Source organism: Pieris napi, chromosome 18 (assembly GCF_905475465.1).
Source record: "Pieris napi chromosome 18, ilPieNapi1.2, whole genome shotgun sequence".
NCBI lineage: Eukaryota > Metazoa > Arthropoda > Insecta > Lepidoptera > Pieridae > Pieris > Pieris napi.
The window spans coordinates 6,651,589-6,666,783 of NC_062251.1; the positions used below are offsets into that span (position 1 = coordinate 6,651,589).

Here is a 15,195-nt window from a genome sequence, read left to right on the forward strand (position 1 = left end):
AGTTTTTCTAGTTTTGTCTTAATTTTATTGGAAGCATATTTTTCCACTAACGAACATTATTGAATTTTAAGAATGACATTTACAGATACAGAATATGAATGATGACAGTTGACACTGTCAACACAATGTTTGTTCAAATGCTTTTGGAGTTTACTCCTTAAGAAACGATTGAGTAAGGCCCGGTACGGAAATTTTATGAGGAGTAAAATCAAGTGTAACACGAAAAGTTGAGGCGTTATGAAGAAAGTTTTGACAGCCACGTTACAACATTGTCAGTGTTGACAGGTGTAAAAAATAAAAGTAGATTGTCTAGCGTGCCATAGAGTTTTGTCAATAGTAATGGTCAGTGAAATTAAAACTAAAAAGATTGTTCATTCTTATTCTTCTCTTACTATAAAGGTAACTTTGGTCACAGAAAGAAAATCCTATTTGGGCATAGATGATGTAGGTACGTTTTATTAATACAACAAACATTTATATTATAAAAACATATATTCTTACCACCTTTAGTATGAAAATATGGTCGACGGCCACAGAACATTATCGCCATTTTATCGTTCGTAAGGAGTAAACTCCAATCGTGCATCGTAGCTGACACACACACACTTTTTTTATAATCACGTCGTATTTATTGATTTATTCATTCAAGTCATTATGAACATACTCCATTAAGAAGGTTGTCAAAGTGACAATTGACTCATCATAATTTCCGATAGTACAGTTTGAGTATTATTTCTTTGCTCTGTCATCAAAAATTATATGGAAAAAAGAGTGCCTTCAATCTTATGTGGTTATTTATTTGACATCCGGTATCCAGCTGGATCTAAAACTTGAGCCGCATAGGCCGGTTACCTGATAGTTACCGAATATCATACACACATATAGTGTGCGTGTATCTCCCTATCTATGTTATATGTATTATGTATTTATGACATAACTTCACATTTAACTTACGTATTATATTGAATACTTGCCCCAAACGTGTTTGTCAATAGTTAGTCTGGTAATATGAAGTAATACAGTGTTTCGGAGATTTTTACACATTGTTTCGACATTTCAGACAGCTTTTTATTACATTTCGACATATTTCAATCCTGTGCATGTATGAACTTCACATTGGCATTTTGATTGTATACATAAAGATAATCACAAATTAAACAACAATTACATTATAGTAACGTAAAAAAATACTGAAATACGAGATCACATCTGACAACCATGACTTTTTAACAAAATGTTTACTGAGAACGGTCACGTGTTGTTTTGACAACTATTTCATCGTATAATAATAGTAAGATACAATATACGTTCATATTTTTTAATAGTTTTGACAGCTATTAGCATTCATTATTTTTTTTGACAACCATGTATATATAGAGACAATAAATTTACATATTATTAAAATCACGCAAATTAGTCAACTTATAAAAGCATTAAGATCATAATTTACAACATTTTGACATTCTGAAATAACTTAAATGTGTAGACTTGAGATCATGTTTGACTTTGACAACCATTAAGATATGACAACACACCTTAAAATGGCGATGCCTCGTCCAATGTATGAAGCCAGTTGAATATCATCATATTACGCTCATACTTTGACAGAGCCCTTCCTCTTTCCCGCTCGAGGTCAGCTGTTGTCAAAGCTAAATGTGCCGCTTCTGAAAATGACGTTTGTCAAATTCAAAATCATTTATTCATTTAGGTAACACAATGTACACTTATGAACGTCAAAAAAGAAATATATGTGAAATGCTTCTAATTTTACATTTACTGCCAGTTCTCAAATCAAGGACTTAGAACGGAAGAGAAGAACTGGCAATGAACTTCCGCCACTCTTTTTAATCGCCAAGTTTTTTGTTTTACACAATGTTTGTAAGCTGCAACCATTAGACCATGTTCCACATGACATCTTAAGTAATAATAAAATAAATGAAAAACAACGATTTGTCCCTATCAGCAGGAGGCATGGTGAAATAGGAGCACGCACTTACATTCTCGTGGGAACAACACGCATTTAAAGCTACTGGAGGGCCTGGAAGTGAGAGCCTCTTCCATAAACGCAATGCACTCGCAAACCTCCTGATGGTGTGTCCATGAGCGGCGGTAAACATTCAACTTTAACTTTAACCCAGTTTGCCTTCCGATCCAAAAATAATTAGTGATAAAGGGAGCGTTCAAGTATTACGTAACGAATTTGGGGGGGGGGGGTCCTTTTGTAATACGATACGGGGCGGGGATTGAATTACGCGTTATTGTTAATATTATTTTCGACTTTCCGGTACTTTACACCACATAATGGTAACTTTTTGTTTTACTATACTTGGGTACAGAAAAACGTTACGGCGCGTTACACGAGGGAATGATCTCCAAAAATTGCGTGACGTAATACTTGAACGCTCCCAAACCTGCTCTTCAAAAACGATTATAAAAAATAATCAAAAATGATATGAGATATTTTTGCGTCTGTGAAAAATATTTTTGGGAAATCACCACTAAATCAAAAATACTATAGAAAAATGACAAAAAATATGAGATTTCCTAGTAAAAAGCAATAAAATACTTAGATGAAAAAATTAGATGTCAGAAACAACGGAGGGTAGGACGGCCGAACGTATAAAGGCCAGCCGTTCTTGCGAGGCATTTCTCTTTGAGCCGTCGTGCTGTGCGGACGTCCGTTAAGGTCACAAATCACTATGATATTATCTATACCTACTCCGATTTTTTAATTCCGTAGAATTCTGACAGCTATCATTTTTTATCATGTTAGAGATGGCAAACCTTTTTAGCCGGGCACATTTTCAATACGAGTCTGAACATCTGAGTCCATACATAGATTTTATTTGTAAGTGAATGTATCCATTTTATTAAAAAGGTTTACCAAACCTGGAATTAGTAGACAGTGATGCCAGCTAAAGAATAAAATAAAGTATTTAAAATTAATTCGATATATTGCTCGTGATATTGAAATATTTGTTATTTTTGTATTAGGTCACTTGAGTAAGTAAGATTTACCTTTTTTATTTAATTTTTATTGCCCTCAAATGGGTCAAATTTGTCCATTTTACGTAGCAACTTTTTTAGTAGCAACACTTATGAAATGTCAGAATTCTACGGAATGAAAAATTTGTAACATTTTTCTAATGTTTTTAAATGTATTAAAATTACCTTCATGAACGAAACTTGTGTTTTTAGTTGGCACTGTGATGGTGATAGGGCCCGGATTCACAGCTGATACCGCACTTGCCGCGGCTGCCTGATAAAGAAATAATTTTATTAATACCTAGATGCCACCACGAACTTCGTCTCGCCTTAATATGGCCTTTTAGTAGCTACATACCAACACATGGAACTTGCTATGCTACTCCATAGAGACAATTTAAATTTTCAAGACAAGCAAGAATAAGAAAAACAAAAGATCACGAAAGGGAGCGTTCAAATATTACGTAACGCAATTTTTCGAGATTATTGACCCCCCCCCCCCATGCAAGTCGCCGTAACGTTCAGTACCCAAGTACAGTACTGTACCCAAGTATAGTAAAACGTTTCGTGACCACCTAGCGACTCTTTGGTTACTATTATGTGGTGTAAGTCGAAAAAATATTAACAATAACGTGTAATTTAATCCCCCCCCCCCCATTACGTTACGTAACATTTGAACGCTCCCAAACATACAAAATCTAAGGCAAGGCAGATTGAAAGTCTGGCTTTCAAAGATCACTGTTAGAGTATTAGTTAATACTATTATATCAAACAATGTTTGTAGGCGAGTTTAACAATTATTGCATTCCCCAAAAAAAAACTTTTTCAGTGGCGCTACAACCTCTTTAGGTCTTGGCCTCAGATTTCTGAATCTGTTTCATGATCGTTTTTAAATCTAATAGGCAAGTAGGTGATCAGCCTCCTGTGCCTGACACACGCCGTCGACTTTTGTGTCTAAGACATGTCGGTTTCCACACGATGTTTTCCTTCACCGTTCAAATGTTAAATGCGCACAGAAAGAAAGTCCATTGGTACACAGCCGGGGATCGAACCTTCGACCTCAGGTATGAGAGTCACACGCTGAAGCCACTAGGCCAACACTGCTCATAATTGAAAATTAGATTTCTAAATATTTTTTTTTTTTTTTACCTCTAACTTGTCCAAATTAAATTCAGATTGAGACATTCTCTCCAATGCTCTGTAGGTCGTGATCAAACGTCGTTTGATGTAGCTTTGGCGGACCTGAAATTATTATTTTTTTAATTATTTAGAAAATTTTATTATGTTTAGACTAGCGAACTGTGGAATCGACTCCCGGTGGGGGTCTTCCCTCAGAGATAAGACCTCCAAATGTTTAAAGGGCGAGTATACTCCTCCCTCAAAGGCCGGCAACGCACCCACTAAAAATGGGTGTCTATGGGCTTCGAAGACTGCCCTTTTTGATCGTCCCGCAAGCTCGTTTGCCCCCCTATTATATATAAAAAAAATTATGCCTCAAAAAATACTAAACCGATTTTGATTAAACTTGGACTATGGATTTAAGTTTTATTTATTTAGCATACATACGCCAAATTTTAACAAAAAATATTATAAAACAATTAGGCATTTAAGTAATTTTTGTACCAGAGTCTATTCACATTTTATTTTTTTAATTTCCCACACTTTGGGAATTTAGGTCACGTGGAAGGCAAGAAAGACACTGAATCTAATTCCAACAATATAGACATATCATTTATTATAAACAAAAACACACACAAACACAAAATAACAATAATCGAAGAAAAAAAAAGGAAAAAATAATATCACACAGTCTTCTTTTTGAAGTCGGTTAAAAATAGCTAAAATACCTTTTTATTGTCTGTGGGAAGCGTCCTTTGGGGGAGTGGGACCGGCTGCGACCTTTGTGGTGATGGTAGCTGAGAACCACCTACTGTCAAATCACTTATTAATTCCAGAAATTGATTCCATTTGTTGAAATGAAACTTTTTTCGGCGCATGAGGGTAAATTTTTTACAGAACGTCACGAAGATGTGCAGCGTTTTCGTCGAAGAAAAGGGAGAGAGCGATTGAGACCGATTCAGAGAGAGTGAGAAAAGGCGAATTACCTCATAGAAATTATATTTTTAAAATTAATATTTCGTCAAGAGAATTTATGAAATTTTTGTATTTTATATTTTATGCAAAATAATTTATTGAAATCACAAATGACGAATTGTATATTGAAATGCCACGTTTTTTACAATTTAACTTTTAATATTTTAATGACAATTAAATTCATTAAATTCCTAACATATCTTCCCTTTTCCCTCGCTCTAAGTCTCGGATTTTTTTAGACTTGTATAAATATGAATAAGACTTAAAAATTAGTTTGCCAAAGAAGTTTCATTTCTGACATGTGTACTTTGTACGCACGCACTTTTTTTAAAATAAATACGAGTAAAACTAACGCTTAGAGGGACTTTCATAACCGAGGGCAACACTGGTCATACCTATCAGTGTTGCCTGTTATGATAGTTACAGTAATAAAATATATCATTTACAGTACTTAGTTTATTAATTAAACACACATTAAAATTATACATCAGACTAAAGGTTGTTTCTCGAGTCTCGATATAGCAGTGACGGACGGAAATATCAATCATAGACAATTGTATTGTATCATTGTACTCTGATTTTTAATTCCGTAAATTCTGACATTTCATAAATGTTGCTACTAAAAAAGTCTTCACCGAAAAAGGGACAAATTTGACCCATTTTAGCGCAATAAAATAAAATGCTACGTATTTTTTATATTTTACCTACAAAAAGGTAAATCTTAATATCACACTATCACTTACTCAAGTGACCTAATACAAAAATCACAAATACTTCAATATCACGAACAATATATTGAATTAACTTTAATTACTTTATTCTATTCTTTACCTGGCATCACTACCTACTAATGCCAGGTTTAGTAAACCTTTAAAAAAAATTTTTTACTGTTTGTGATGAAAAGGGACGTAATTATAAGTTGCCGTAAAACCACTTTTAATGTTAAGCACCGCAATTAATAGAATTAATACATTTACTAACAAAGAAAATTTTTGTACAGTCAGGTGTTGGCTCGTATTGAAATTGAAAAATGTGCCCGGCCAAAAAGGTACGCCATCTCTGACATGTCAAAAAGATAGCTGTGAGAATTCTACGGAATTAAAAATCAGAGTATAGTGGTGTACATATTCCTAACATATTCAATAGTGATGTTACAACAGCCAACATGTCTTAGACAAAGATGTTTGACGCTAATTATCTTTGGTTAAGCATCTGGAATAACACTTTCCTTTTTAAGACCCCTTATGTGTTTTCAAACTCAAAATAACTATATGCATATAGGTAAACAAGTACTTAGTACTAACTTATGAATTGTCAGAAAGAAGTTAAATTAATTGTAAATTTACATTTACTACCAGTTCGCAAGTCAAGGGCGTAGAGCGGGTAAGAAGAACTGGCAAGAAACTTTCCGCCACTCTTTTTAATCGCTAAGTATTGTCATACAAATTGTTTGAACTGGAGCAAATCAATCCCAAGGATTAGGATCATTTAAGTATTCGTGAAATTTATAAAAATACTAGCAGACCGGCCAAGCGTTGCTGTGGCTAAGGTTTTTGTTATATTACATAGTAATAAAGTATTCAAGGGAAACGGTAGGAGAACACCAGTCATGGGGACCACCATGATTTTTTTGTGGTTATGCCATTAAATTGTAGCTTATGTGAAACGTTGCTACTTTCAACACAGCGCCATCTGTTAGAATTGTGCCTATCAAATAATAAACAAATATTTTGCAATAAAATAATATTGCGGGTATAAATAGAGATGTAAGCTATCCTATCTTTTAAGTTAGATCAAACTGCACACGGTGTGCAAATTTGATTGATATCGGTTCGATAGTTTAGGAGTCCATAGCGGACAAACAACGTGACACGTAATTTATATTAAAATTTATTGATTAATTTACGTTTAACGAGGGCTTTGAATTTATTTAGTGATAATTCTCTAATTTCGCTTGGGAGTTAGTTGTAAAAATGAATACAATTTCCATATAAGGAGTGGTTTATCTTTAGGAGCCTGGTTGGTCGTACACTCAAATTAGTTCTGTATTATACTGGTGAGTCACCATTTGCTTTAAAATCGTTTATATTTTTTTGTACATACAACAAGGTTTCAAGAATATATAGACCAGATAGTGTCATAATATATAAACGGGTTTTTAAAGTTATACTTCTTTAGGCGCGTTATGAAAAATTGATGAGAGTGAAATTTTACGATGCGCGCGCACCGTGACACAAAATTAACAGAATGAAGTTGCCTACTAACGAATTCTTTTTAAACCAGCCAGGCGCCGAGTTAGCAGCTATGCCAAAAATTTTGAATGACCATAATGACCTTTGTAGTACCTTTTAAACAAATAAAGGAGTTTTAATTATTTTTTCAAAGAAATTTAGCAATGCTTTTTCACAAAGACCTATTGTTACTTAGTTAAATGGTTATGAAACATACCTAGTTATTGAATGAATAATATAATAAAATAATAAATAATAATCATTATTATTATTAATATTAATTAATAATATACTAAATATTATTAAATTATTAACGTTAAATATTTGTTATTAATCATTTAATATTTTAAAAAAATAAAGAAAGCCAAGGAAGTATAACTTCTTACGCGCGTACATAAGTACACGCACGCTTTTTTGACCTTTTGATAATACTCACCAGCCACCCAAGTGCTGCAAGAACGTGATGCTGCATTCAAAGTTAATGCTTCCAGGGCAGCGCATAAACCAACTTCTGAAGTCGCGCTGCAAAAACATATTAACTAAAGTATTTCGTCTCTTTCTGTTGAATTGTGTTTACGCTACGATGAAAAGAGATAGATGATTATTTTAGCCAATTAATATACTATTACAAATCTCAGGTACTACTTTGGAGAAGTAGTCACTAAATACAAGTACTTTACTAGTTTTTTTTTTCTTCAAGAAAATGAGAAAGGTACTCTGCAACAAAGACATCAGTTTACACCTCCGAAGAAGGAAGCTTCAATGTTACATCTGGCCAGTTCTAAAATATGGTTGCGAAGCTTGAGTCTTGAAGGAGGCAACCATTAAGAAACTCGACGCCTTTGAAATGTGGTGTTACCGACGAATGCTGAGGATAAGCTGGGTCCATAGAGTCACGAACGAAGAAGTTCTACGGCGCGCACAGAAGATTACCGACTTCTTCAAGTCATCATGATGGGCAAGGTCGAGAGGAAAACGCGTTGGCGGAAGGAGGAAGTCGTGGCTCGGCAATATCAGAGAATGGACGGGAGTGGCCAGCGTAGAACAGCTGATGCGTTTGGCGAAGAATAAGAAGTATAACCTTCAGCAGTGCAGAGGCACTTCAAGAAGAAGAGTAATCCGTATAAAACATAGTATAGGAGACCTGCTGCAGCTGAAAGCCAGCAATTGGCGGGAGCCCAGGACAGGGAGCGGTGGAAGATTCTCATTTCGGATAGCAGAGCCAGCCACAAGTCATATCCCATTCAAATTAAAACATTCAAAATAAAATTTAATTCTAAAGTCTATTTTTGAAGTTATACTTCTTTTGAAATTATACTTCTTTTGAAATTATACTTCTTTTGAAATTTTACGATGCGCGCGCACCTGAGACACAACATTGTCAGTGTGATTATAGACGGCGCGAGCGAGATGGGAATAAGACAATCTACAAGTTAAAAGAAATAGAATATGCCTGAAGTTAGCAGCTATGCCAAGAATTTTGAATGACCATAATGACATTTACCTTTTAAACAAATAAAGGAGTTTTAATTATTTTTTCAAAGAAATTTAGCAATGTTTTTTCACAAAAGGTTATGAAACATACCTAGTTAGTAAATTGAACGAATAATGTAATAAAATAATAATAATTACTAATATTAATTATTAATTGAATAATATATCTACTAAATACTAAATATTATTAAATTATTAACGTTAAATATTGATTATTAATTATTTAATATTAAAAAAAAAATAAAGAAAGCCAAAGAAGTATAACTTCTTACGCGCGTACATAAGTACACGCACCCTTTTTTTTTTAATTACTTACGATCTGACAGGCGGTGGAACACCCGGAGCAGACACATCACCAGCACTGAATGACCTGCGAAGCCCCAATTGGGCACAGAGGGACGCGCAACCTGCCAGTAGGTCACGACACGCGTCACTCTGAAGCGGTACTGCCGGTGAACCGCGACGGAGGCTGGAATTTGTTTAATCATATTAGAAAACTAGTGGACCCGACAGACCCTAAGATATCTAGCATGGACTAGTTTGTCAGAGTCGTAGAATAGTGACGGATCTGACAAATAGTAAACTTTACAGGGCAGCCATTTCAAAATAATATAATCATGTTAGTTTTTTTGTCATAACTTTTGAAGTTATACTTCTTAAGGCACGTTATGAAAAATTGATGAGAGTGAAATTTTACGATGCGCGCGCACCGTGACACAAAATTAACAGAATGAAGTTGCCCACGGACGGCGTTCGACATAATTTAACAACAACATTCGAATAATAATAGAATTTATGCTACACTTAATTTAAGAGAATAATAATAAATATTTATTTATTTAACTTTTCAAATGTAAACTGAACTTTATTGACTATAATGACTGTCTTTGATTATTTAATTGTAATTAATTATTTGCATGCAATCAAAAACTATTTTTAATAATGCCAAAGAAGTATAACTTCTTATGCGCGTACATAAGTACACGCACCCTTTTTTTAAATTAATATTCTGCAATTATGAAAATTGGCATACAAGCAAACAAAAGGGTTTGTTTTAAAACAAAATAAAAATAATAACATTAACACGGTTTTCTAGAAAAATCACATGCTTCTATCAAATCCGTCACTTTACCGACTGATTTGAAATTTAAAACACATGGAATATTTTTTGAATGTAGCCGTAATATTTAGTCAATGTAGTATCCAAATACATATTATGATAAAAAAGTGGATATTGGATTTTTTTCAAATCCGACATTGTTTTATGACGAGATGTTCGGATTAATACCTGCAGCTGAGTTTCATCATCAGACATCGAGGCAGATTACGAAATTGCATCCGTATTACCTCGACGTCCGTCGTTCCACACTAAGCGTTTTTGAAGGGAGTTTTTATCGCACACCACCACTATGTGGAACCAGCTACACACCGAACCGATTCGACTTAGGGACAAGAAAAGAGCATACCAATGCTTAAAAGGCAATGCATTTATTACTAGATCCATATATTTTTACCTTGAGGACTTTTTCAAAGTATTTTTTATTATATTTATTTATTCTTCTAAATAACATAGAAAAAATAGAATTAATTACAAATGTATCAATTTTATTACCTTAATGCCTTTCCTTCTGGATTGGGACTAGCGACACGAAGTGATGGCTCCGGTCCTTGGCCAGCCTGGAAACCATTACATAAATGTTATTAAAGACCGTTCAAATCACAACTGTGCACTAATAGACTGTTCTGAGTGTGCACTTCAAACTTGGTCATATGGTGAAGGAAAACATCAAGGAAACCTTAATGCATTAAACCAAAAAAACTACGATTGGGCACAGACTCCTTCTGGACTATTAAGAAAGAGATCAGCCTACTGTACCTGACAAATGCGGTTAATATTTAAATTGAAGGCATGCCGGATTTAAACAAAGTATGTGAAAGTATGGGCTACATACCTTACAGGCGAGCAATCGCAGTACTCTAGCATCAGAAGCAGCAGATGAAACACTAAATAGAGACAAATCTGTTGTCACAGATTCATGTGATGGGGAACGGGCTACCCCCATCCCTCTCCACTCCCCCGTGCACATCTCTACTAAAAGTGAAAACTTGTAAATATTTTAAAGTAATATTTAAGAAAATTAGATAGTGGTAAAAGGAATAGTTGAATTTCCCAGAATATTTATTTTAAGTTATTAAGAAGAACAAGGAAACTCCATTATAAGATAGTTCCTTAAATCAATTTTCTTTAACAAATGTCACATTAATATATTATTTAATCGTATAAGACACAAATCAAGTGAATATTTAGTTTATGTTATTAAATATTAATATGAATGAGATTATGAAATGAATTAATAATTTAAAAGAGATATATAAATAAGCTTTTTGGTAAACAAACAAGCCCCGGCACCTACGCCGAAAGTTCAAACAGCAAAAACATTGGTTTTATTTTAAATACTATCCCTTACCACTCGTATTAGGCTCCACGGCGATTTTTTTTAACAAAGCTCGTTTATATATAAATAGAATTATATTTTTTCTGTATAATATAGTGAAATCGTGAAAAATTCAAGGTTTTTGCGTCGATTTCAAGTTCAATGTCAAGTGTCAGCTGTCATATTTCATTTGGTAAGTGTTCTGTGATTGCAAGTTCTTAGCTCTGTCCGATTATAATATAATTCGGTTATTTAATCCCAATTAAAATTCATGATTAAACAGCTTATTAATAACATTAATTATTAAATATTTTTCCAGGATATTTAACCTTGAAGGAAGTGTTTACACTTTTTTTATTGAAAACAGATGGCGCTAGTTACCAGAATCTAATAACCTCGATGCTCGAGTATTTATTTAAAGGCTGTTGGTATAATGATTACCAAGATAATTTTTAACCTAAATTTTAAAGGTCAGAGAAAAGGATCACAATGAAGTCGGGACATAGATGTGACTTTAAAGTTCTTTTCCATTATTGAATATTTAAATAGGATAATCTTTATAGTTATTAATTCTTGGTACAGAAGAAACATAACTAAAAATATTTCTTTTTATAACATACTAGTAGACTCGGCCAAGCGTTGCTGTGGCTAAGATTTTTGTTATATTACATAGTAGTAAACTATTCAAGAGAAACGGCAGGAGAACACCAATCCACCATGCTTTTTTGGTGGTTATGCCATTAAATTGTAGCTTATGTAAAACGTTGGTATTTATTTTGATAAGGATCAATACCTAGGTACGAATAAAGAGCCTTTTCTAGCGGTGGTATTTTAATAAAAAAATTAATAAAAGACGCTTATTGTGACGTAACTATAAAAGATAGAGCCATGCTGTCGCGACATTTTTTATAGATAGTGATGTGTCCTGAAAAATTGTAATACATCATTTTGTTCTATCATTAATAGTTTTCGCAGCGCACGCGATTGAAGGAAGTTTTTTGTTTATTTTTTTACACCTTGGGTTAGATTATTCAAGTTTTAGTAAGCATCCCTATCCTATGAAACATGCCTATGTCACTAGTGTAGCTTGCCAACGGTGAAAGAATTTTTTAAATCGGTCCAGTAGTTTCGCAGCCTATTCATTTCAAACAAACAAAAAATCAAACCTTTCCTCTTTATAATATTAGTATAGTTAAATCACAGCATACATCATAAAAAATTATAATGAATGTTTGCTATTGACCTCAGTATCATGGTTTTAACCTTATGTATAGCATTTTCTCTTAATGTTTACGTAAAAATTGCGTAATGATTACGTAGCATCAGAGTAATAATAATTTTAAAATTATGAAATACTACGTTTTAGTTTCATCTGAAAATGCTTAACTTAGAATAAAATTGAATACGAAATAGTTATTTGCGTCGTATTTAAATCGTATACATAAATATTATTACACTTATTGATTCCGTTTGAATCGCTACATGCTATCGTCCAACGTTGAGTTTATCAAGGTATTGCTTGCTTAAGATTGGACTACATGACGCTGTCGCAATAAAATACAATTTATAACCTACATAATATTATGTTCTCCATGCCGACTTTCTATCGACAATTGCCATGTACGTGGAATGTAATATAGTACTCAAGTATATTCGAAAAGCCTCAAGTGTACTTTTTAACCGACTCCAAAATGTGAGTGGTTCAATTCGATGTTTCTTTTGTAATTTTACGAGTTTCTCCAGGAGGAGGCTTTTACCCAAAACTCATACTGCAGAACATAAAGATACGGAAATTAAATACTGAACAATAAGTAACGTAAGAGCATAATAACAAAAGTAACACCCGTTTGTAATTTTTTAACAGTATTGAATTAAAGTGGCTTTAATATTATGTATAACTTTCAAATTACTATGGAACGGATTTCCAAAATAACGGCAGTTTTACCAGAATAGGCGCAGGTGTTACATGTTCCACAGGACAATTGTGTTTATACATTCCAAAGTACTGAATGCTATTGAAATTTTTCTTAGTGAAATCGAAATTGCGTATTTTATATTTCAGCCCTATCTGGGAATCAAACACGAGACACGATATGCAGTCACGTACACTTAAAATTCCATCCATTTAAAATGTGAGGGTACATACTTATGTACCTGAGTCTGGTTAACCTATTTTATTGTTGTAATGAATTGTTATGTCCATACACGACACTTTCTTTAGCGAACTGTGAAATCGACTCCCGGTCTTCCCTGGGAGATGCGACCTTCAATTGTTTAAAGAAAGAGTAGCCTCCTCCTTCAAAGACCGGCAACGCACCCACTAAAATGGGGGTCCGTGGGCTGTGATGACTGCCTTTTTTGGGCGTCCCATCCCGAGGGTATCGAATAAAGAAAATCAACCCCTGACTTATAAGTTAATGCCTCGCAACTTCAACTAGGACAGGTTAAAGGCAGAGATTACTCACCGTTAGTTGTTATTTTAATTGATATTAAAATTAAATCGCCATGTAAACCCATCTTAACTTAAAGCCGAATACATAAACAGAAATAGCGTCAAGTACTATATCATTGTTGTATATACTGGTTGTAGCAAATACAAAAAAAAGGTCAATTTAAAAAAAATAATAATTTGATCCTTTTGCTTTAAATGTAATTTTTTTATTCCTGTCGTATTTGATAAACTAGCATGTACTCTCTCACTCTCTCTCTCCTTTGACACATGCTTAGAATATTTGTTTAAATAAAATTATAAATAAACAATAAATTAACACTATAACTTCACGTTTTTGACATACACAGTTCGCTATTAGCCTCGACTTTGAGTGTTTTTCTATAACTGTCAAAACATAGACTATTACTAGTCTTTGTACGTCGAATGCAATTTTTTTTAAATTTTTTTATATGTAAGTTCTGAAGCAACGTGTAAATATGACATCACAAATTTTACACATATCATAACATAATATAATATTAAAACATAAGCAAGCTAGCAAGGGAAAAAATTAAATAGGCAACCACAACATAAAAAAACAAAAAACTAATAATAATAAACTTAAACCTCATTAAGAGAATGATAAACAAAGTTACGGTAAGTTGGAAGATGGTTGTAAAATATATCAATATTTTCATCAATTTTAGTAATTGAGTTGTAATAGCAAAGTAGGCATTTTTTTAATTTGCGCTTAATGAATGCTGTCTCCGACTCTATCGACATCTTTATATGTTCACAGTAGCGATATTGTGTATCTTATGTTTTTAATATTATATATTTTATTATCTTTAACTTTTTTTCGATATTAACGTATTAGCTTAGTACTGTAAGAATATTTATTTCTATAAATAAAAAATAAACTTAATTATAGGTTTTAGGAAGAAATCACTAGGAAATTGTTAGTGAAACACAGTAAATAAAATAATGAAAAACCCCGTTACCAATGTAATTGCCCTCAAGTGGGACATGGGCCCCACGTTGGGAAAAGTCATACTATAATTTATCTAGTCACTTTGTACAACGTCGGTTCGTACTGACAGCAGCATGAGTAATACACATGAAACGTGTCACACTAACGCACACATTGACAATTCAAACATTCGTTGGTGTGTTACTAACGAATATTATTTTTTAGGGATTCCGTATGTTTTATTACATAACAAATAATAATGACTATTATTTTTCAAACTGAAACCTCAAAATAACTTTATTCATATAGGTAACCAAGCATGAATGTCAGAAAAGAAGTTAAATTGATTGTAAATTTACATTTACTACCAGTTCGCAAGTCAAGGGCGAAGAGCGGGCAAGAAGGACTGGCGAGAAACTCTCCGCCACTCTTTTTGAGTCATACTAGAGTAAATCAATCCCAAGGATTAGGATCATTTAAATAATCGATAAATTTATAAAAAGCTTTATTGATTAATTTACGTTTAACGGGAGTTTGGAATTTATTCATTCAGAC

General features: G+C 33.4%; 1 protein-coding gene across 3 annotated transcripts; it reads right to left on the reverse strand.

The window, feature by feature from the left end:
• Positions 1-539: 539 nt before the first annotated feature.
• On the reverse strand, positions 540-11,391 carry LOC125058636. 3 transcript variants are annotated; one of them, XM_047662756.1, is made up of 9 exons: positions 11,273-11,391; positions 10,757-10,893; positions 10,417-10,481; positions 9,121-9,273; positions 7,747-7,832; positions 4,833-4,915; positions 4,135-4,227; positions 3,172-3,259; positions 540-1,664 (listed from the first exon to the last, which is right to left on the reverse strand). In XM_047662756.1, exons 2-9 carry the CDS (start codon positions 10,889-10,891, stop codon positions 1,537-1,539), a joined length of 831 nt encoding a protein of 276 aa, XP_047518712.1. In that variant the 5' UTR covers positions 10,892-10,893; positions 11,273-11,391; the 3' UTR covers positions 540-1,536. The 3 variants fall into 3 exon arrangements, with proteins under 3 accessions (XP_047518712.1, XP_047518713.1, XP_047518711.1); XM_047662757.1 differs by having other exon boundaries at positions 4,833-4,912; positions 10,757-10,896; XM_047662755.1 differs by having other exon boundaries at positions 10,757-10,896.
• Between the last annotated feature and the right edge of the window lie 3,804 nt (positions 11,392-15,195).